The 25,313-nt window shown below is 37.2% G+C and overlaps 1 protein-coding gene across 1 annotated transcript; it reads right to left on the bottom strand.

Moving 5' to 3' along the window:
• Positions 1-18,859: 18,859 nt before the first annotated feature.
• LOC117990247 (odorant receptor 85b-like) lies at positions 18,860-24,368 on the bottom strand. Its single transcript, XM_069504387.1, has 9 exons — positions 24,130-24,368; positions 23,491-23,702; positions 22,527-22,639; positions 22,331-22,406; positions 21,482-21,614; positions 20,767-20,866; positions 20,257-20,370; positions 19,552-19,707; positions 18,860-18,913 (listed from the first exon to the last, which is right to left on the bottom strand). The coding sequence occupies exons 1-9, from the start codon at positions 24,366-24,368 to the stop codon at positions 18,860-18,862; spliced, it is 1,197 nt and encodes a 398-aa protein (XP_069360488.1).
• Positions 24,369-25,313: the final 945 nt, after the last annotated feature.

Below are 25,313 nucleotides of genomic sequence, written 5' to 3'. Positions count from 1 at the left end.
GCTGGAGAGTGACATTTTATCCCGGAAAATCAATGAGTTTCCACGGGATTTTTAAAAAACCTCATTTCACGCGGACGAAGTCGCGGGCATCAGGTAGTATTTAAATATTATCAGAATTGGTTTGCGTACATTATTTTTGTTTATTGGTCTCAACAGGGCAGTTAAACTGGAATTAATTTCAGTTGAGTTTTCATTACTTTGCTTTTGAACTGAGAAAGTTAAATATTTTATTATAAGACTAGCTTGTGCATTTATTAGTTGTGTATGTGGACTTCGTCCACATACATAAATTTCAAAGCCCCATTTAACCCAGTTAGGTGTGGAATTTCGAAAAATCCTTTCTTAATGGATACCTACTCTTTACAAAGAGCACACCCTCCAAATCTCATGTCTGTAGGACTGGAAGGTTTAGGCTGTGCATTATAAGTCAGTTAGTCAGAACTTTGAATTTTATATATTAGGTAGGTATACAGTTTTTGCGCAACTTTAGCATGATACGCAAATCTTTAGCCACTAGGTTACGGACGACATTAGATGATTCGCAGGGAGCCGCTGGATTCAGGCGGCGCAAGACCGTGGCGTGTGGAGGTCCCTACAAGAGACCAGCAGTGGACGTCTTTCGGTTGTTGATGATGATCATGATGCAAATCTTTCACGCAAAAATTTAACAAACCGTAGAGTGCTGCGATTGTTCTTGGACAAAACCGATAAGCAAATATAACACGAGTTAGACCTACTACTCGTAAAGAAGAAAAGTTGTACCTTAAAATACAAATATAACACGAGTTACACCTACTACTCGTAAAGAAGAAAAGTTGTACCTTAAAATACAAATATAACACGAGTTACACCTACTACTCGTAAAGAAGAAAAGTTGTACCTTAAAATACAAATAATAAAATCACAACTCATATCATGTGGATTTGTTGGTTTGTCCTTCAATGGATCGATCTGATTTTTTTCCATAAATATAATAGATAGAGACCTGGAAATTGTCACAAGCTACTTTTAATATCGAAAAATTAAAGAGTTACCACGTTAGTTTTAAAAAACCAAAAACTCGCGGCCTAAGTCGCAGTCAGCTAGCATAGTATGTATAAAACAGACTAGGTCACAAGCTCATATATTTTCTATAGGTAAGTAATACACTTAGGTACTCAAATAGAGTAAGTAAATAAGAAAATATGTACCTATAGGAAACCTATATAAATTGTCATTCTACTTTTCTGCAGACTGGTTCTCGCAACACCAGAGACCGATAAAGAGGAAATTTTAAAATTGCAACGCTTTCATACGAGACTTGAAAATAGTACAAATTCCTTCGAAAGCTACATACACTACGAAACAACGAACGTGCTATTCGCTGATTGGTTGGTGCAATTTTTAATACTGTATTCATGGTAGAGTCCAATATGAAGTTGCACGCTTATTTTTTAACTTATCACTTCATTTTCCGCAAGAATTGAAATTTTATTATCAAAATTGTATCATATCACTAATCATCAATTCATCAGTAGGTACTATCACACGTCTTCGTTTTTACAGCGTTCTGGTTATACCCTGTATACCTCACCGCTTGCATTAAGCTCAGAAAGTCCAAATTGCAGTAAAGCCCTAAATGAATATTATTGTTCAAAAAGGGCTTTGTATTACTTCTCTTTATTCTATTTTTGCCCATCAAAATATTCCCTACGAGATTTTGAAACGTCAACCCAACGTGAAATCTAGCGCTTGGGGCCCGAAGCCGCGGAAATGAACTGAACGGAAACGCTTTCTGAAAGATTTTCATTTGAATTTGCCTTTCAATTTTCCCTTTTACTGAATGACGGTATCATTTTTTTTCGAAATTCGAGGTTGATATGTCATTTACTGAGTGTTTTATCAGTATTGGACCTAATAATAATTAATTTATCATTTTCATATTTTTTTGTGTATTTACTATACAATCACTAGTTGATGCCCGCATCTTCGTTCACGTAGATGTAGGTTTCCGAAAAAGTATGTTACTTTCCTTGAAGACCTCTTCAACTATATCCATGCAAAAATCCGGTCAATCCGTCGCGTTGCTCCGTTGCGGCTTTATTGATGGAGAAACCAATAAACCAACGTTTCAAACACACTTTTGCATTTATATGGGTAGTGTGGTAGTGATATCTATACATTCAATTTTCCAAATGTGTCTCCTTACAAGAAAAAACCCGACCAAGTGCGTTCCGTACTACAGTCGTATTTTTTCGACATTTTGCAAGATAATTCAAAAACTATGATACATAAAATAAATAAAAATCTGTTTTAGAATGCACAGGTGAAGACCTTTCATATGATACCCCACTTGAAATTATAGTTATCTTATTAGTTTATAACCACAATTTTTTTTTTTGTGTGATGCAACCCTAAATTCACGGTTTTCAGATTTTTCCCCAAATGTCAGCTATAAGATCTACCTACCTGCCAAATTTCATGATTCTAGGTCAACGGGAAGTACCTTGTAGGTTTCTTGACAGACACACGGACGGACAGACAACAAAATGATCCTATAAGGGTTCCGTTTTTCCTTTTGAGGTACGGAACCCTAAAAATCTTATTTTCCTCTTTGGATATTGTTAGTGGTGGAGGTGATAACAAACTTACACTATTTAAGATACAGTTTGTTCCCAGGTACAATGTTGATTTTACAGAATTTGAATACATTTTCATACTTAAAAAGTAAGAACTCCAAGTAAAGTTTTGCTCCTTTTAAATTTTGCAAAGAATATTACGTCTTAGTAAGTAAAAGTTTGAATACGAACTCCATAAAATGTTGTGTTGTTTTTTAATATTTTGATTTATGAATTTTAATTTTAACTAGAATAAGTAAATCAATAATAAATTGTATCTAGGCATTCACCTACCTATCTGGTAACGTACCTAAATGTAATGTACACTAGGTACAGAACGCGGCAGAAAATAATATTATATATCAGCCTTTAGAATGACATTTTGGCTTTGGAGGGCGTTGTCTCTGTCACTTATACCTATGTGACGATTTGTTGGTCTCAACGACAGAGACAGTGCTCTAGAAAGACGCTACGTATAGGTCGATGTACATTAGTTTCTGCAGCGTACTGTACATACAAAATCCATGCTTCCATACTTATATTATAAATGCAAAAGTGTGTAGGTATGTCTATTTGTCTGTCTGCTTGTCTGTATGTCTGTCTGTGTATCTGCTGGCTTTTCACGGTCCATCCGTTAACTAATTTGTCGCTAGAGATAGCTTGCATCCTGGGGATGGACACAGGATACTTTTATCCTGGAAAATCAAATAGTTTCCAGGGAATATTAAAAACCTAATTCTACGTGGATAAAGTTGCGGGCATAATGTACCTGGTACACAGATAGTTTGCATTTTAGATACAGACAGACTATTTTTTATCTCGGAAAATCAAAGGGTTCCCACGGAATTTTCCAAACCCTAAATCCACGCGGATGAAGTCACGGGCATCAGCTAGTATTTTCATCACATATTGTGACATATAAAATTTATTAGCCATTTATTACGTTGGCTGAACAATAATTCTGTCTTCGTTCGACACAACCGATGTTCAATTTCCTAGTTGTCAGTAAATTATTGCTTTCCAAATAAAGCTTGCTTTTTAAATGAAATACCCTACCTATCAAAATTTATGTATTCGGTCTTTTATTTACAGAAAAATAAAACGAGCTTTGATTCTAATACCTAAGCTAAGCTAAGCTATGTTAGAGGTCTTTTATCTGTACCTAAAATAATAACAAGTGAAACTTTTAATTGAAAAAAAAAAACTGACATTTGAAATACTTTATAAAGTATTATGAAGTCGTTTCATAGCCCAGCTAGCTACATAGGAATGTAGTTAACATTTGACGCTCTAGTTCACGGTAGAAGTCATAATCGTAAGTTTGCAATTGCCTTTTCCTAATAGCGTTTATTTTCCCACAAATTTAATGTCTCAGCTAAGTATTTCAAAATTTATAGTTTCAAAGTATTTGCATTTTCACAGTGTAAAGTGTAAGCTTTCTCCAGACCCCACTTCGTATTCTTAAGTTAACCACTTTGCTATAGTTTTATGCATTTTCCGTGCAAATGTTTTCAATATGCAGTAAAGTAAAATTAAGCTCCTACCTCTCTGACACCAGCCAATTACCATTTTAAATTGTTTATGTCGCCATTTTGTGTTTTCGAATTAAAAAGATTTCACTTAAAGCTGGTCGTTTATAGAGGTAAATGGACATTTTTTTAACCTAATAATTATGGATATCGCTTCATTGACATTCCACTGAATCTTTATTATTTTTGGTAAGGTATAATAATATTATAAATGAGAAAGAGAGTCTATCTGTCGCTACTTTTCACAGCCCCTCCATTAAACAGATTTTGATTAAATTCTTACATTCCGGAGACTGACATAGGCTAACCTTTAAAAAACCTACGAGATTACATCTATACCCGCAAAAGTTTTTTTTAAATTACACTATTAGTCTGCGAGTAGTGGGTCTCTTTTATATTACTCGTTACTATTCTCATATTCATATTTTTATAAACTCGTTATTGATAGTTATAGATAGATGTCGAGACTAAAATTCACAGAGTTCATTTATATGAAGTTTTCATTACATCGAGAGGTAATATTAGTTCGTAACTAATATTCTAACTGAATGGCAATGCTGTCCGAGCTGTGAATTTCACAAGTATTTAACTGCGGTATGGTTTAGTTCGCCGCAAACTAGAAATATTATTGTGGATTTATATTTGACTTTCCGATTCGCCTGTAGACTGGTTACAAAATTGGCTGCTATCGGGTGAAAATTTCTTTCATCACAGCTGGTGAGTATGGCTGATTTTTAATGTTTAGATCTTCTATCGATTTGGTTTTGGACGCTCGAAGGTTTGGACACCAGACGCTTGGAACGGAAGCATTTATTTTATATCTGCCGTAGGTTTGAGCTCCTTTTTAACCGACTTCAAAAAAGGATGAGGTTCTCAATTCGTCGGAATCTTTGTTGTTTGACGCTATGCTTGCTCGAGTAGCTATACGTTTAGGATAGTCAATGTGTGCACAGCCTTATTTATCTAAGTTAAATACCTTAAATTCATTAGTCAAAGGTCAAAGGCCTTTGACTTTGACCTTTTGCCGGATTGACTAAGCAAACTTAGGAGCGGTGGAGTTTAAGCTTTTGACTTTAATCTAATATCTACTAATCTACTTTTACAAAAATATATTAATGGAGGTAAAGCTCCAAGTTGAATTAATATTGAGTGACTCCTTAATTAATATGATGCCTATTACAGCTTGTCCCGAATTGCACGCGGTTTATTCGTCTTTTGTAAATAGTTTACAAAACAGAACCCAAATTTACCTACGCACTTGACATTCCAATGCCTAACTATAAAAAATATAATTTGTGATTATTGTTAGTTGTATTATGACGTAAGCATCCGCTAAGAAAGGATTTTTTGAAAATTCAACCCTTAAGGGGGTGAAATAGGGGTTTGAAATTTGTGTAGTCCACGTGGACGAAGTCGCGAGCATAAGCTTGTCTTTAATAGATTTTGATTACATAGGCAAAGTTAAAAAGTGAAGGAAGTTGAAGTCCTCAAGATAATTATTTGTTGAGGGAGTTTCTAAAATCAATTATTTTCAGCAACACAAATAAGATGGGTCTAACAAAGCTATACTGAAAATGTAAAATAGATAAAATAACCAAATGGATTTCAGCTACTTAGCATTATGCAAATGTCGGGGTCCCATGAATATTCATCTTCTATACCTACTCATTACTTATAGGAGTTATTTTAAAAATATCAAAACTGCAGAGAGTTCTGAAAAATCGTTAAATGTTTTTGTTTACATTATTAAAGAAAAAAGTTTTTGTTTTTTTAAATTCATACCTACTACTTAATATACGAAAGTGTGTCTGTCTGCCTATCTGTTAGCTTTTCACGGCCCATGTAATATTTACGTGGGCGTATTTGACGGGTACAGAGCTAAGTAACTTGCGTCTCATAGCGTGCTTTTTGTGCCGGAAAATTAAAGAGTATCTAGGGAATTCTGAAAAATATTTACCGGAATTTAGGTAGGTATATGAGAGTATAGAATCTTTCTTCAACTTGGGGCACGCTCAACGCTTTCTCTAAGCCATAGTTTGTAGTTTTTTTGTCACGCTCAAAGGAGGCAGCTGGACGGACAAGCAAACCTGTCCTTCGGCAGCCTCAGTTCATTATAAATCTTCTTTATTTATTTATTCCGATACAAGTAAGCCCTTGACTGCAATCTCACCTGGTGGTAAGTGATGATGCTGTGTAAGTTCCTGTTCATAATAATATGATGACTTGACTTAAACTTTTCATGTACAATTTTTTTGATGAAAATAAAATTACCTAGAAATATGAATTTGGCTCGTCTTGGCGGGGGCACTCTCGTGCCCCCTGATAGGGTAATTTTATTTTCACCCAAAAATTACTACTATATTGTAACTTTAACATGATAATATGGCAAACGCCAGGGGCGCATAATTTTGGATATATGCTTGTCAAACTCAGGATAGACTGTACAAAGAGAATGCAGAGCATTCTTGAGAAATCTCTGCACTGGCTAAAATATTACTCTGAGAAAATGAGAAACGATAGCATTAATTCGTTGTTCTCAAGATGTCACTATTTACTTAGCTTACAAGAGGGGGTTGTGAGGGAAAAAGAGAGGATTAGTACCTACTACCTACCTAATTTGTGAATAAAAGACCATAGATATTTAATAAAACTCTTAACATTGTACATTAGATATGTGATTATGCGATTATCGCAAACACCTATTTATCTTTAACCAAAGAGTCAAAATAAAATCATCCGTCCATCTATAAACGGTTGCCAGTTTATTTTTGGTAAATCGACATAATATTAAACCAGCGATAAAGTCAAAAATAGACATTGCTTTTTCTATTTGAATTATATTTTAATCCTGCAAACATTCAAATCTGTAATCTAACTGTATACAGTATATTAATACTGAAATGAAAATACACATTGAAAAAACATTTTTAGGTGACAAATTCACTCTAACTAACTAATACAAAAGCAAAAACAATTTAGATTGCAATAGTTTCATAACTGAATTCAATTTCATGTTGCAAATTCTGTCTATTGATAAATATTGCATTGTTTTAGCACTAGTTTGTGCCGCAGCTTCACACAGTGGTTTTAGTTGAAAGCCTCACTAGCTCAACAGTTAAAAACCGGCCAAGTGCGTGGCGGGCCACGCGCAGTGTAGGGTTCCGTAGTCACAATCCTCGAAAAACAGATAATACTCCTTAAACTGTGAACCCTACTTAGCCATGATAGTTTTCCTTTAAAATTGATTATATATACTATTGCTGTGAATTTTTTCACGTTCCTATATACTACCATTTGGCTGATAGAGGGGAGAGACACTTGACTCTAATAAAAATTTGCACGTAAAACGTCATATTTTACAAACGGATCTAGAAATCGAAAATTGATGTTCGCAAACCCACAGTATTTTTAAAAGACCTATTCAACGGTACCCCACACTGTGGGGTAGACGAGAAAAAAAAATTCATCCCCACTTTTCATGTAGGGGAGCTACCCTAAAAAAAATATTTATAAAAAAAAATTTTCACCACTTTGGCGGCGTGATTAATATTTATACCCATGCCAAATTACAGATGTCTAGCACTAATAGTTTCTGAGATTAACCGAGGACGGACGGACGGACGGACAGACAGACAGACGGACGGACATGGTGAAACTATAGGGGTTCCTTGTTTACTACGAAAACCCTAAAAAGTGAACTGAAATCCGAAAGTTGGTAGGATTAAACTTAAACCCGTCAAACTTTTATCGTCTCATTGGGGATAGGGGAATATTAGTAACGTTTCAACTAGCCAAGGTGTCCGTCACCTTGATAAAATATGCGAGATTATTATAGTCGACTAGGCTATAACTTGTAACTCATTCCAAAATAGATATTATCCAAGCGACTTCGCGGTAATAGAAATTCCGGTTTCTGAAACATGACACTAAATCTTAACATACACTTAGGACACAGTGGCACTCGTAATGTGAAATATAATCACTTAATTCTGAGATTTATGTCACATGACATAAGGCCTAAAATTATTCGTAGCGATGATGATTATAATCTAGATTATGCAGTTTGTAACTCCACACACGCGCCGAGTTACGCTTAATGACGGTGATGTAGGCAATTACCTCTCTCAAGTTTTATCTAACCCTAACATGGAGTGATTTAGAATGATATATGTATATGCGTTGTAGCAGCATAAGATATCACTCAAGTAATATTAAGTTAAACTTTAATAGATTTTGAGTATATAGGGATAGGTAGACAGAGATGTAGATAGATAGATGAACTCATTACACATATCCAAATAGAAACACAACATACAAGAGATAAAGAGACTTTACGTGTACGAGAAGGATGCAAAGGAGGTCTTATCTATTACAAACAACCTAGTAGTTTGGAGAAAGAATTAGTTAGATAATGTGGCCGATTCTTTTGTACATAATCTCTAAACTAAACTAAAATTAATAGGTCTAAATCTAGTGCTATCCTTTTCCGCAAGCAACATTATGACAGGGATAGCAATAGATTTAGACGTGCCATTTTAGTTTAGTTTAGAGATTTTGTACAACGCAACGGAATTAGCCACAGTGTAAAATATACCTATACATACTTAGTATACATACGTACACATCTTTTAAAATATAAAACACCAAATAATTAATGTTGTTTTTTTTAGATTTAAGTTTATTAATAGTTTATATATAGGAATAGTAGTTTGAACTTAAAACTATAATATTTTACTTGAATAAACTTCATGTTTTAACAATTGACCATCAAAGTACAATGGTACCTATTTTGAATTTTGACTTTGGCTTTGATTGAAATCGGTCTGTGTATGAACAAAACACCAAAAAATGATTCTACCTGTGTCCGTTATATATACTTTGAAACCATCCAAACGATGTGCCCCAAATCAATTTCATTAGAAAGGCAATAATGCGAAGATAGTTTTAGACACAAAAAAAAACATTTAAAAAATCATTTCTTTTTAGCGTAGTAGCAGCTGGGTATCCGCTAATAATATACCTACTTACCTAATATTTATGAAATACTAGATGATTCCCGCAACTTCGTCTGCGTGGATTTAGGTTTTTAAAAATCCCGTGGGAACTCATTGATTTTCCGGGATATAAAGTAGCCTCTGTCCTTCCACTGGTATGCAAGCTAACGTTGTACCAAATTTCGTCAAAATCGGTTGAACGGATGGGCCGTAAAAGGCTAGCTGACAGACAGACAAACAGACAGACAGACAGACAGACAGACAGACAGACAGACATACAGACAGACAGATAGACAGAAATTTATTGAAATTCCTATCTTTTGAAACCAGAAAATTTCAACGTTATTTACCTAGATAATTAAGATAGATATTCCATTTCGTACTAGAAAACGGTTTCATCCAGCAAAATAAGGCGTCTCAAACTAGCTATCAAAGGATTCCTTATCACCGACGTGTTGGAGCTCGGAGTGGGCTGAAATTGATTTCTTTCTTTGAAACTAGTCGCTTCGCCTTTAAGAAAAATCCAATTATCCTTTTTATTCCTGTTTATTTGTTGATGAAATACATTTCCTGCTAGTCGTATTGAGAAACAGCTTGCAGAAAGCCTTTAACTTTTTTTTACATCGTCGTTTCCAGTGTGTACCTATTTGAAGTAGTTTTTAAAAGTTTACAAAAAATAAAACTGGTTAAATGTGTCAGAACAGGAATAAGGTAAAGTCTGTTCACTAACTTAGTGTCGCTATACCCGCAGGCGCATTTATTATTTTGCTTTTATTATATTATTTTTCACTGTGTTTGTTAAATAACTGTTTTCTATTCTAAGAATAAAATAGAATACCAACTATATGATTATTATGTTAATTGTAATAAATAAAAATAAATAATAAACACTAGTTAGGTAGCGACACTATGTTAGTGAACAGACTTTACCTAAGTATTGAGAGCTTTTGTAGTCAAGCTAGTTGCTAAAATCTCGACGGTTATTATTACGGCACTCCTACGACTCAATTTCAACTATACTACGACTCTACTTCGACTCTACTACGACTATATTTTGATTCTACGACGACTCTATTTCAACTCTACTACTTCTATATTATTTCGACTCTACTACGACTCTATTTCGACTCTACTATGGCTCTATTTCGACTCTACTATGACTCTATTTCGATTATTAGGTTGACTAAGAGAACGAGATTTCGACTCTTAGGTTTTACAATTATGGTCATTAGTTCACCTCATACATATATTTTTACAGTTATATATTTTACAATTTCTATTCCAAAAGCCATTACAAGTTAACCAGTTGGAGCAATTAAAAGATTGCCGGCGAACATTACATCCTTTGTCCACTCGCGGTCGTTATTATGAAATGTGGTTCCGCCGAGAACGAACATTGTCCACAAGACAATTTATTGAATCTATTCAATTCAAAGGGTTGAGCAAACACAAAGACCAACGGCTCCAGCGTGCGATTGCAAATTATTATTTTTTAAATTCAATGACAACGTAACCCTTGATTGCGATAACACAAATGACAATAGAATCTAAGGGTCAGTACAGACCGAGCACAGCGAGTGGAGTTGAGGCGCGGTGAGCAGAGTCGCAGCGCGGCTAGTGGTGGCGATTAGAAGCACCGCGCGTCAAATGGCGGTTTTAATACACGGTGATTGTGCCAGATAAGGCGCCGCGCCGCGTTGCTAAGACCCACGCGCTGCGCTTACTCGCTTTTTTTCATTATAACAATTTCAACCGTGTGTAAAAAATCTGAGTTTAAGTAGAAAATAACTTAGTAGCTATGCCTTGCCGCCAATCCATTCCATCGGTGTGCCTTGCACCTTACATATTCAAAACGTCACACTAACTACACCTGCTGATAATGTACGCGTGTACATTATCAGCATGCATCAATGTGGCTCCTACGCGCACTTAGCAGTATGAATACGCTCATAGGTTGGTAGGTCGATGGTTCATACACTACTACTCTTTGGATCAAAATTTCCAAGAGCCGAGTTGGATATCTGGCTGGACACACATAACAACAGTGTCGTTATGTGTGTCCTAACTCTAATAATTATTGACTATGTTTAGATAGCTGAAAATTATTTTCTATGTAAGCAAGCCAAATATTATCCAGAGGAAAATGGGCTATTAGATATCAGTTATTGTAATCAGCGAAAATTAATTTAACATTAGCTGTTATTAAGTATTATTTAATAGCTTGTAGAGAAAATTATGGAAATTACTTTGTCGTAATTACCACTACGCGAAAATTGGTACCACAATCTAAGCTGAGCTGCTGTGCAAAGTTATTTATCTAAGACTAGGTCTTGCTCGCGACTTATCCATTTGGATTTAGGTTTTTGAAAAACACCGTCAGAACCCTTCGTGTTCCGGGATAGATATCTGGCATAAAGATGATTTTCATCCTTGAGACGGCTCTAGGATGCAAGCTACCCTTATGCCAAGATCGGTTCAGCAGGTGAACCGTGGAAGGTAACAAACGCATTCCCATTTTTATATTATCTAATAATATATAAAAGGAAAAGGTGACTGACTGATTGACTAACTGACTCACTGACTGACTGACTGACTGACTGATCTATCAACGCACAGCTCAAACTACTAGACGGATCGGGCTGAAATTTGGCATGTAGATAAGTAGCTATTATGACGTAGGCGTCCGCTTAAAAAGGATTTTTGAAAATTCAACCCCTAAGGGGGTGAAATAGGGGTTTGAAATGCGTGTAGTCCACGCGGACGAAGCCGCGGGCCTAAGCTAGTTATAATATAAAGTAAAGATTACATCTGAATAAACATTCTTTATTCTTTTTTCCTTTCCGACGTGCAATGTAGTATTGTATTTTAAATTTGAGCCTCAATAGCTCAACCGGTATAGGAGTGGACTGAAAACCGAAAGGTCAACGGTTCAAACCCCGCCCGTTGCACTATTTTCGTACCTACTCCTAGCACAAGCTTGACGCTTAATTGGAGAGGAAAGGGGAATATTAGTCATTTAAAATGGCTAATATTCTTTAAAAAAAAAAAAAAAAAAAATACACTGTATATCTAGTAGGTAGGTATGTATGACCTTTGGAGGCGTAGTGAGGACAAAACAGGTACATGGCCTATGGACATCACAGTAGACATAGAGAAACATGTTTTAGCCATGTATACCTAAGCAGTTTGTAGGCCTTCGTAAGACTGCTAGAAAAAACAAAGGCAGGTAAGTAAGCTTATCTATTTCAAATCAACATTTTTATTTAACCTTCACACAACACGAAATAGTTATTTTGAAACCACGAGATAAAAGCATGTTCAAAATAGTTATATCTCAGGGGTCTAATCGTAGACAAGAAAAACACAAGATAGTACGAATTTATCTCGGTACAATTTTTGCTTTTAGCTAGATAAAAAAGCGTTTCGTGAAAACGAATCAAGTATTAAACAGCAAAAAGCATTTTACTTCGCCCCCTTAGCTCATTAATTTTCATCACATACAAGCGCAAACGACGTAAATAGGTCCAGTTTGTTGGCACGCGCAAGAATACAGCCCAGTCACGTATCTATTGATTCCCAAAGGCAAAAGACTGACGTGCCTATTACAAAGATTTCTCTCCGGCTCATAAGTGATGGGATGTTATTTTCTTATTTAGAAAGTCTGCACCAACTGCTCCAATAGGTAAGTAAAAGCTCATACCATAAGTATAGTATTAAGTATTAAGTATTTTAATAGTACGCGACAGGTCGAGATGGCAATACCCGCTTCATACCCCGGTTGCCATCACGACCCGTCACGTACTGTAATTAGGTCTCAATTTAAATAAAAAATCCGTATAACTGTTCCGTTTCAGCCTTTTATTCGTCAAATGTGCGTTTCAGAATTCCTTTTCTATTCCAGAATCATTTGCCCCTTCCCCCCTTCCCCTTCCCTCCCTTCCCTTAATAATTACTGTGTTAAGATGTGATCAGGACTCGTAGATACTTTCAAAGGAATCACTCTTAACACATCTTTACCCGTAGTACAAGATTTTACGTCTCACCAAACCAAACCAAATTCGAGAGTCGAAATACTTCCGCGTTATAGTAAACTGGATCTTAAACGCCTTGTTTTAAAGCTCAAGTTTGTCTACACTTCTACAGCCAGCGCTCCAAGCGGAAACATTGAGAAATTAAAATCAGTGGCATTGAATATTTGACTTCAATTCAAGGCTGTTTAGGTCCATTTTACTGCAACGCGGAAGTATTTCGACTCTCGAATTTGGTTTCGTTTGGTGAGACGTAAAATCTTGTACTACGGGTACTGAACACAGTTATACTTATTATGTACGATTATGCGTGTACTAGCTTATTCCCGCGACCTCGACCACGCAGACTACACTAATTTCAAACCCCTATTTTACCCCTTTAGGGGTTTAATTTTCAAAAATCCTTAGCAGATGTCTACGTCATAATAACTATCTGCATGCCTTTCAGCCCGATCCGTCCAGTAATTTGAGCAGTGCGTTTATAGATCAGTCACAGTCAGTCAGTCAAATTTTCCTTTTATATATTTAGATTATAGGATGAAGAAGTACTTTCACTATATTAATGCGTGTATTTTGGATTGTGCAAGCTATCAAAAATAGCTGAATTGAATGAGTAAAGTGACAAATGGACATAATATTTTACGTGGAATAGTTTCTTAGTTATAGAGATAACATTGAATTTAAAAGAGACCATGACCACACGATGACCCTTGGCCATGAGGATTACGATGCTTTTTTTTTCAAAATGTCGTTACCCACTCTTCGGTTTCGTTATGTTTACAAAGCAAATTATTCCATTAAACGGAGTAAGTCATAAAAAGCACTAGGAATAAGTAGATCAAGTATAGTACGTGACAGGTCGAGATGGCAATCGGGGAGGAAAAGCCCTGCACATCTGCACAGCCCCCGCGCTAGCCCGGTGCGGACGAGCGCGGGTGACGTGCGGGTGAGTGGGGCGTCCCCCCGCCTCATATCCCGATCGCCATTTGAACCTGTCGCGGACTATAAATGAGATGCTAATATCGTCCGTGTTATGCCCGGGAGAAGCCAATACTCAATATTCTAAAGCAGCGTAATAAACTCTCGTATTAGCATCGAAAACGTCCGACTTGATCCCACTATAGAACCTTTTTCACAGAATCTTATATAATATTTTTACAGCGTGTGAGAAAAGTTTGCCTATCTTGTGATAGTTGAGGTCCGCGTCTTTACCCGTCTAATCGGTATGAAACATAAATGTACTCAAATCATAAAAATCAGACTTGCGTGTTTGAAGAGTTTTTACTCGCATCAATGTGCGAGTGAGTATTTAATCTAAATATATTGACTGACTGACTGATCAGTAGCCAGTAGCCAATAGCACGAGAGTGTCGGCCAATCAGAAGTGATAGCGATAGCTGCACAGTAGCTTTCATTCTACGGCGTAGGCGCATAGGCCCACGGTTTTGAAGGTAGAGTAATACAAACTTAACCGTTCAGATAGGGAAAATTGGAACTAGAAGAAAACTAGAGGAATTTTAATTCCGTTTTCATGGTGAATTTTTTAAATAAGATATACCAAATTCTTAAATACTCAAAATCTACACGAATGTAGAGAACGCATTCGACACCTTAGCGGTTCGTAGCAAAACATAAGTTTCTGATCAAAGCATAGATACTTAAATGTCTGTGTACTTAAATCTCTTGTCATAATAATGTAATTGTGTTGCAAGGTGTTCGACCAAGCTGCCAGTACACTTTAGCGACTAAGCAAAACATCACTTGATTGCGCAAAGGAACGGAATTTCATTGAAATGCACAAGGTGACGCCGCCGCCGCGCCGCCCGGTCAAAGGGGCGAGTATCACAATGATATCGGTGTTGGCTAACGTACAGTGTGTTTGCTGTGGACATACCGGAACTAGCCTTTCTAATTTCGAAGATGTTTGTCACGAATACATAAAGGATAAAATTTTCTTTCCGTCTGGCTTTATTTTGTCAACTATTGTTCCGATGTAGTTCGAATAGAATAAATACATATTATGTAGCTGATGGCCGCAACTTCGTCGCTTGCATTTAGGTTATTAAAAATCCCGTGGGAACTCTTTGATTTTCCGGGATAAGAAGAAGCTTATTTTATTTTCCAGGCCTTTAACTATACCCATGTAGAAAATCACGTCGATCCGTTACTCCGTTGCAACATGATTGAAGGACAAACCAACAAACTAAACCACTTTCACATTAGTTAATACGGGTAGTGAAGGGATGAGGTGCCAGCCAGGTAACCTCTCAGTGTGCCTGGGTGCTGCTGGTCCCTTTTGGAGGCATCGGGCATCCGACGGGAAGAGCAGTATTCGGACCAGTGCATTCCGGTAACATGGCTAATAATCTCTCTTCGGGGATATTGTTAGCCATGGCTAATAACCTGGCAGGGGGGAGGTTTCTCCGCGTGTCCCTCTGACTAGCAGAGGGCACAGTGGACGAAGCGGAGGATGGGACGCGGGCGATGTGAGCGGAGTCTGCAGTTGTCGCCCGTTGAGTCCCCGGGTCGGGAGGCGCACGCGCTTCGTCGGTGCGCCGCGGACGTGCGGTGTGGGGACCTCGTGAGCGGGGTCCCCGGTGGAGGGTCCGCCTCGGCGGATGTCGCTGACTGGGTGGCGGTCCAGTTGGTTGGCTGGCTGGTTAGCCGACTAGCTTCCAGCAGGGGGGGGGGATGCGTAAACGCATTTTCCAGCGTTAAAAAAAAGGGTAGTGAAGGTATGATGCAAAAATATAGGTACAGAGGTAGAAAAGAATTGCGGAGTTGAACCCAGGATTTACCTATGCAGTTACTCAAGCGTAACCAGAACAAATGGCTTAGACCACATCTGGTTTAATTGAGGTTAAAAGCTTAATCATAGGATCATAATAGGTAGTCTTGGACCACCAGCTCAAGCACAATCAGGACGACAAAGCTTACTCGCCGCTTTTGCAACGCTTTGTCGATGCAAAACCTGCGAGATAGCGTTGTTGCACTTATTGTGCTCGGCCAATTCTAGTAAACCGCACACAATGTAATTATAGGGGTCCATAGTGGTTAAGTATAAGTAGGTACCTAATAGGAATATTTATATTTTCCATGAATATGAGGGATAAATGCAATTCCACACCAAGACACGATCGGAAGAATCTTCAAAAGGCGGAAAAGCCGCAAGAGCGCTTTTTGCGGCTTTCTCGCTACGCAAGTTTCAGTACTGAAATTTGAAAACGCATATGACGAAAACAACAAGATTAGAACGCTTCGAAAAATGTTGAGGTTGACACTGACTGACTGATATCTGCTCACTGTTTTACGGTTCGTCTTATGCTGCTGCCGCACTCGCATTTTTAGGCCTAAAAATGCGCCTCTTGTGCCTTTAGAATTTTTACCGGTTTTTGCGCTTCTTGCGGTTCTTGCGGCTCATGAACTTTCTACGGATCTGGTGGGTCTTAAAATTATGCGGTCTCTTTAAAAATATTAATTTTCCATGAGTATGCAGAGAAGCTATTATTCTAATTAAAACAGCTAAGCATGTAATAAGCGTCGAAGCGTAGCGGAAAATAATTAAGGTGAAATTATTTTACTTAATAACTGCACAGCGGCGGAAATTGCACCCTGCATTAATCTTAAATGGCTCGGTAACTTTATTATGAATAATTATGAATTTTGCGAGAGAAGGCAGGATTTTATAAGAAGGATATTCTAAGGATATGTAAAAATGTGCTATGATGAGCAGACTATCAAACTTTTACACATAACAAGCTCATGACATGGGAATATTTTTAAAGTAGGTATTTGAATCGATATCTAACCACGTCAAATCGGTGAAAAATTTTACCGATTTTTGTAAGACTGTTTTTAAAATTTTATTAACGTCAATATAAGGCGCAACACCCGCTCCGATTTTTGTAAGACTGTTTTTGGTAAGTAAATAACATCTCTATTTTTGTCGAATTTTTGTCCGACCGCTTTTCAGATTTTGATAGATCAGGCACCTTTTTCTTTTATGTATATAGACTAGCTTATGCTTCGTCCGCGTGGACTACACTAATTTCTAACCCCTATTTTACCTCCTTAGTGGTTGAATTTTTAATAATCCTTTCTTAGCGGATGTCCACGCCATAATAGCTATCTGCACGCCAAATTTCAGCCCGATCCGTCAAGAAGTTTGAACTGTGCGTTGTTAGATCAGTCAGTCAATCAGTCAGCTTTTTCTTTTGTGTATATAGATAAGAGTGCAGTTATTGTATCATTATGTTTTGTTTATGTCTGGCTACTTTCCACAAAGTAGATAACACCCTTTTCCATTTATACCCATCCCGTCAACTTGTCATATTCATATCTCTATACAAGTTTAAACAAAGGGTATTTTTCCAGTTTAAATCTCAGGCTAAACAAAAATAAAGCCCTTCGTAAATTTTAACGAGACCCATGACCACTCTGAAATACGATATTCTTTTAAAAATTCTCCTATATTATAAAAAGGTGCCGAGAAACCGATAACGCAAAATGAAGGCAGCGACAATATTGTACCTATGTTGGCAATTGTCTGTTATCTAGGATCATTGAGAAGCTTGGGGATACATAGGTTTCACTTTACTGCATATTGAAGTCTTGGCAAATAATGATAACCTAAGATTATGCACATACAATACCCACTTAGCATAATTATTTATTGCATATTCATATTAAGATTCATCATCATCATGCTCAACCCATCGCCGGCTTACTATAGAGCACGGGTCTCCTCTCAGAGAGAATGGTTTTGGCCATAGTCTACCACGCTGGCCATGTGTGGATTGGTAGACTTCACACACCTTTGAGAACATTATGGAGAACTCTCAGGCACACAGGTTTCCTCACGATGTTTTGCTTCACCGTTAAAGCAAGTGAAGTATTCGAAAATAATGATAACTTAACACCTAAGATCAGGCACATAAATACTACTTAGCTTAATTATGTATTGGATGTTTCATATTCACATTATTATTAGTTTTAACTTTTATCATACCAATATAGTATATATATGCGCGAGTATGTTTTTGACATAATCATGTCTAAAAAACAGTTTTTTCAATGTCAACTCTCTACCTATTACAGTCGTGAACCGTAATAGGTAGAGAGTTGAGACAGACGGACGGATGGACGGACAGCGAAGGCTTAGTAATAGGGTCCCATTGGCACCCTTCGGGTACAGAGCCCTGAAAACCATGTAACCTTAAAAACCATTTTTACAAGATAAAATGACCAGCAGTGTCCGTCGACGTAGAAGCGAGTTAAAATGCAACGTCACAAGCGCTGAAGGTAAATAGAAAGTAATTGACGTGAAAGTATTTCATTTTATAACAAAACAGTAGAAAAATACGCTTCGTATTTATTTAAAGTAAAAAGAAGACTTTATCATATTCCAGCATATTAAGCTTTATCTTTATTTCAGCGAGAACAAGTTTAACGGAGATTTTCATAGAAAATAAAACACATAATGCATACTTTGGGTGCTTTTATTATTTAAATATGATTTATTATTCAGGTTAATATGTACATGAGATATAGAGCATCTTTTATCCTAAATAATATTAAGTAATAACTATCGATGATATCGCCTTTGCATGCTGTGAAGTTCTATTCTCAATCTTTTGTTTTTCCTTCTGTGTATTCGTTTATTTGTGTGCAACAATAATTTTAGAATAAAAAATAAAATAATAATTCAGCTCTTATTTTTTCATTTGGTTTAAAACCGCAAATCCTTTGTAGGTCCAGTTCATTACCTAAAACAAATTACTTAATGACATTATCTCTCTGGGTAGAGTTAGGTGGTGGTTAGGCCTTCCTAATCGTAGGCCAGTGGTTCATTCCGGGGCTCACACCTCTCCCTACTATTCGGAGTTAGTGCGTTTTAAGTAATTAAATATCACTTGCTTTAACTTCGAAGTAAAACATCGTGAGGAAACTTGCATGCCTGAAGAGTTCTGCATAATGTTATCAAAGATGTGTGAAGGCTGCCAATCCGCACTTGGCCAACGTTGTGGACTATGGCCAAAACCCTTCTCACTCTGAGAGGAGACCCGTGCTATGTAGTGAGCCGGCGATGGGCTGATCATGATGATGATAAATGTTCTTCTAAGGTTTTCTTTGTATTCTCATGGCAGAAAATCAAAATCGAATAAAGGTAATTATTTTTTCTCCTACCCCATAAATATTAGTCGTTCCGACAAAAGTAAGCAAAAACAGAACTCAGGATATAATTTAAACATTTATTATTATGCATAATATGTTATGGGACGATGAAAAGTCGGCGTAGGTACCTAAATCGTAAATCTAAAGTCAGCTGATGCCAAATAAAAATCGATCTCAGAGAAAAGCGGTTATCTGCGTTACCTTCAAACACAAACTTTTAAAAACTCACCTTTCTAAAGGTTGCCATAGATACTGGTAAAAGCTTAGAAGCTTTTAAAACAAGATCTTGTTGGTTTCCTACTAAAAATATAATAAAGTTTTTCTTCATGTGTTGAGGCAAGTCGATCCACGGGAAACAATAAACTATCGTCGACATGTAAGAACCCTGAAACAATATTATGATATTTATAGATAGATAGATGTGGTCTGTAAGCATACGAAGTAAGGCGCCGGTTATAAGGCATCATGGGACGTGGCACTGGCACTGCCACGTCGAAATCACTACCTATACCTACTATTGTTATAAAATGTATGTTACCTTTTCATGGCTCAATTGCAAAACCAATCTTGACAAAATTAAGCACAGCTTGCATCCTGGAGACAGACATAGAATACTTTTTATTCCGGAAAATTAAGGAGTTCCTATGGATTTTGTAGTACCAACACCCATGTGGATGAGGTCACGGCATCAGACTCTAAAGAATATGAAGAATCCGCGCTCCGTCTCGTATAGTTACTCACTTCTCTATAAACCGTGCCTTTTAGATATAATATGTAACTTCTGGCATACAATAAGTATCATCAATATCTCAATGCTCCTAATTTAAACAAAAGACGTCATACGCGTCAATCGCTTATCTTAAGCGTTAACCTTTAGTGTGTAGGTGCTCTAGTATTGAGCTAACTATAAAAAAAATAAGAAATGCTACGTTACCTTTTCAGTTATGATGCTTCCAAAATAGCAGTCGACATACAGCATTATTATCATAATAAACAAAAATCCGAATATCCATATAAGTTCCATTATATTGTTAAGTGGATTCCGTATCTTTAAAAATTATAAGTAAGATATCACTTGTCTCTTAATGGTTTAAAAACAAAATAGCGTCTGTCGCGTGTTTGCCGTACCGTACCACCGTACCTACAAGATCGCACTATGCACTTTCTAATTATTATATTAAATTTGAATAGCGGTCATTTTTAAATCCGCCATCTTGGTTGTCCATTATATATTTGTTGTTATGGCGGCAATACAAATTTACAATCTGAAATGTTCAACTCTCTATCTATCGGTTCATGAGATACAAGTTCGCTGACAGACAGATGGACGGACAGCGGAGTGTTAGTAATAGGGGCCCATTGACACCCTTCGGGTACGGAACCCTTATAATACGGAATATTATTATGAGTTGAATCGACTTTATATTTTGAAAACAATAATTACCGAAAAAAATTGCACTGCAGTTGTACAAATAACTATTGAATCTATCAAAAAGGCAAGTAAAAACTGTGCTCCAAAAGCTCTCCCAATCGTATCAACAAACCTGAAAATATAAATGGAAAGTTATAGCGTAGAATATGTCATAATTTATGTACAAGACTATTAATTGATTAGAAATAGTGTTTTTAGTCTGCATACAGACGAACGGCACTTTGTCGATGACAGAGGCAGAGTGAACTAGAGTGAACTAGAGGGAACTCTCCGTTTGATCCTGAATCGACGATATGACAAATTTTAGGCAGTTTTGGCGTAAAATCGTAGAAAAATAGGACTACATTAGGGCTATCTGCGTCAAATGTACTAACATGTGACGCCTGCAAAACAACAACAAACAAAACGTCGAGGCTTCGACGTCACTGCGTCGAAGCCTCGACGTTTTGTTAGAAGTTCCACTGTCGTGAACTGCGACAGAGGCGACAGCTGCCGTTATTGAGTGTCAACGGCTGTCGTTGACGCACTGTAGGCTGTCGTAGACACGCTGGTGGCTTTCATTGTCTCGCTGAAAGCTGTCGTCGCGTATCGACGGTAGCCACTGAAACGCGACAACAGCAGCAGTTAACACTCACCTATGTCGTCGACAAAGTGCAACTCGTCTGTAAGCACACTAAGTTATACAGATACATAAACAGTTCATACCCTAACAAGCTTGTTAACTTACTTTATAATAGCACAATGATGGACGATGCTCTTTTTGAATCCATCCTTAAAGGCTTCATTTATCTCGCATTTCCCCGCCTTAACGAGCTCTTTCATGTTCTCGAAGTTATAAATTAAAACGTCCAATTGGCTGACTGCAATAAAATAAAGCGTCACGAACGCAACTCAGAGGTACATTGTAAAATGCTCTCTATTTCTGGAATGGAGGAAAACCCGTTATGATTGTAGTGAAGATTTTTTAGTTGTGAATAAAACACGCTTATATTCGCATTTGGTTTTGTCAGTATATGCCCGACTTTTCATTCCATTTGTCTGTCTATTTGTAATATGATAATAATATGAACGTAATATATCTTATGGGCAGCCGGATGAGCACTATAATTTATGTACCTACAGGAAATTGGTTATACCTACCTCATAATCGTCATAATCATCGTCAACCGATAGACATCCACTGCTGGACATAAGTCTCTTGTAGTAGCAACGGCCTTGCGCTGCCTGAATCCAGCAGCAGCTCCGCTGCGACTCGTTTGATGTCGTCTACACCTAGTGGGGGGGGGGGGGGGGTCTTCCTTAACGCTGCACTTCGCGTTGCAAGGTCACAACTCTAGCACATTGAGACCTCAACAATCAACATATTCTATCGGTTTTTCGAAATATGTGTCCTTCCCATTGCATCTTCAGCTTCGCAACCCGTTGAGCTTTGTCGGTTACTTTGGTTCTCCCTCAGATCTCCTCATTTCTGATTTGATCACATAGAGTAACTCCAAGCGTAGCTCTCTCCATCGTTCGCTGTAGATGTAAAAAAAGCAAATGGTTGTGTAACTGTAAAATATAATTTTACACTTACTTGTGCACAACATAAATGCCCAACGCATACTTTGTAATGATGAGAAAACAAAAAGTATCACAGGTTTGTAGAGAATCTGCAATTTATAAATTTAAAAGTTAAAACACAATAAAAGTACATCTTGTTTTATATTATTACTAAACAGAATAGGTTTAAATATTATTTGATATTGCATTTTACAATACCGAGTACCGACCTGATAGACGCAGAGGAAATTGAAGTACTGCCCGTTAGGATCGAAAAATATGAAATCCATTTTTACAGGCAATGCTATAAACTTTTTAAGTCCCGGAACCACGATCATATGAACTGAAAGAGCAATTTAAGAAGTATATAATTATTGAACTTAATTAAGAATTTAAAAAATTGGGAAGGTTGAGCTTTCTTGTCTAAATATATAAAAGGAAAAGATGACTTACTTCCTGAGTGACTGACTGACTCTCTCACTGACTGACTGACTGAATGACTGACTAACTGATCTATCAACGCACAGCTCAAACTACTGGACGGATCGGGCTGAAATTTGGCATGCAGATAGCTGCAGAATTTGGGATGCAGAATGACGTAGGCATCCGCTAAGAAGATTTTTGAAAATTCAATCCCTAGGGGTGAAAGTAAAGGGGTGAAATTTGTGTGAACCACGCGGACGAAGTCGCGAGGATAAGCTAGTTTAATATAAAAAGTATTTATTTTAAAAACATGGAAATTTTGAATCACTGATGTTTCTAAAAAGTTTGCTATGCAGGACCAAGAAAGCCCGAGAAAGACTAAGAAAGTGGTTAGTGACTCAAAATGGTTAACGCCCAGTCAGTTTTTGTCTTTGTCATAATATTATATTGTATGGGATAAGTACGTAACATGATCATCATCATCATCAACCGATAGACGTCTACTGATGGACATAGGTCTCTTGTAGGGACTTCCACACGCCGCGGTCTTGCGCCGCCTGAATCCAGCGGCTCCCTGCGACTCGACTGATGTCGTCCGTCCACCTAGTCTTCCAACACTGCGTCTTCCGGTGCGAGGTCGCCAGTCCAGCACCTTGGGACCCGAACGTCTATCGGATTTACGAACTATGTGCACTGCCCATTGCGTAACATAACCTAACATAGAGAGCCATTATACTAACTTCTCTCCGTTGATAAAGTATAGTTGGTTACCTGTAGTGTCAACAGCTGCACTAATGACAAACGCAAAGAAAAACTTTTTCGACAGCTTGATGCTTCGGTCTACAAGAGATTTTTGAGGCAGTGAGAAGTGCAGGAATTCTTTTCTTCGCAATTGCTTCTTCAACTCCAATAGCACATTGCGTCGGTAGGTTGAATCCAAACATATCAAGAATATCAGCAGTTCTATCAGCACTAAGTTAATTCTGCGAAAATAATGTGCTTGGAAAATTATTTATTCCAGTACTGTAAAGAAAAGGTGACTAAAATGTACCCAAGCTCCTGTAATAAGTATTACGAGTATTATTATTATAAAGTTCATAGTTTCAACGTAATTTTATGAGTCGACTCTCTTCAAAGTTTTGTTGGCCCAAGAGAATGCGTTCTAAGTAGGTATACTATATTTTTCAAATTCAAAAAATCTTTCACTTACTATTTTTAACTGACTTATCAAAAGTGACCGACCTCCCAGGCGCTGTGGTCTTTTTAGTGGGAGGTCTCGGGTTTGATTGCCGGCAGGGGAAATTTGGAATTTTATTATTTATAAATTTTCTGCATCATCACTTGCCACCAGATGCGATTGCAGTCGATGGCTAACTTTTATTTGAATAAAAGAAACATTCATTCACTTACACTCCAGCTGCCTCTTGTACCTCAGCAGTTCCAGACATGATCAATCTGACGAAGTACAAGAATTGCCCCGTTATTGGTAAAACGAATATGAAAACGCCATATACAAGCCGACTGAGAACAATAATCCAAAACGTACAAGACTTCATATCATGAGATATAAAAAAATAAAACCCCGTCAATTTAAGAGCCGTAATTTGTAACGAAATGTATCGGAAGAGATCGGTTCCAGACGTCTCCATATTTCAGCGAGCGATATAGTAATGATTCTTTGAACTGAAATGAATACCTACCTAATTACCTACTTAAACATCTTTCGATAATTTATTTCAATCTGACTAGATACCTAATTGATATAATTCGATAATGATTGTCAGACTAATTATAATAATTTTATCCAATTAGTTTTTCTAACTAACGACACAAAATGTGCAAACCTAGCTGTTTACCGCGACTTCTTCCATGTGGAACTTATGCTTTTCAATTTTTCCCGCGTGATAATAATCTGTGCTTCTCCAAAATGTATCTAAATTATGTAAAAGGAAAAGGTGACTGACTGACTGATTGACTGATCTATCAACGCACAGCTCAAACTACTGGACGGATCGGGCTGTTTGGTATGCAGATAGCTATTATGATATAGGCATCCGCTATAAGAAAGGATTTTTGAAAATTCAACTCCTAAGGGGGTAAAATAGGGGTCTGAAATTTATGTGGTCCACGCGGACGAAGATTGGTGGTAACACTTAAACTGACTCACTGACTGATTGACTCATCTATCAGCTAAACAACTGGGATTAAAAACTTTCAATTTTGATAGTAAGTTTCTCTTATCACCTATGCACTGATTAGAAAGGATTTTTGGCAATTCCATTTCTTTGGAGGTTAAATAGATTAATTATGAATCAAATGGAAGCGGATCCATCGCAAACTACGTCCGAGCTAGCTGCAGGCTGCGTTGTTAGTGATAAAACTGTTTTAATCCACTTAAAACCAATTGGGAAGGTAAATAATCATGGAAAATTAATATACCTAATTGAGAAATGTGTTTAAGGATTTTTGAAAAGCAAGGGTGGGCCAGCTAGTATATAATGTCGTCTTTTTACGGTAATGCGCAGGATTCAGAGAAGTTCCTACGTCAAAATATACCTGATCACAGTCTAGGCATAATCGTTCCCCTGCGGGCG

Source organism: Maniola hyperantus, chromosome 17, assembly GCF_902806685.2.
Source record: "Maniola hyperantus chromosome 17, iAphHyp1.2, whole genome shotgun sequence".
In the NCBI taxonomy this organism is placed as follows: Eukaryota; Metazoa; Arthropoda; class Insecta; order Lepidoptera; family Nymphalidae; genus Maniola; species Maniola hyperantus.
This window is presented reverse-complemented; position numbering and strand designations above follow the sequence as displayed.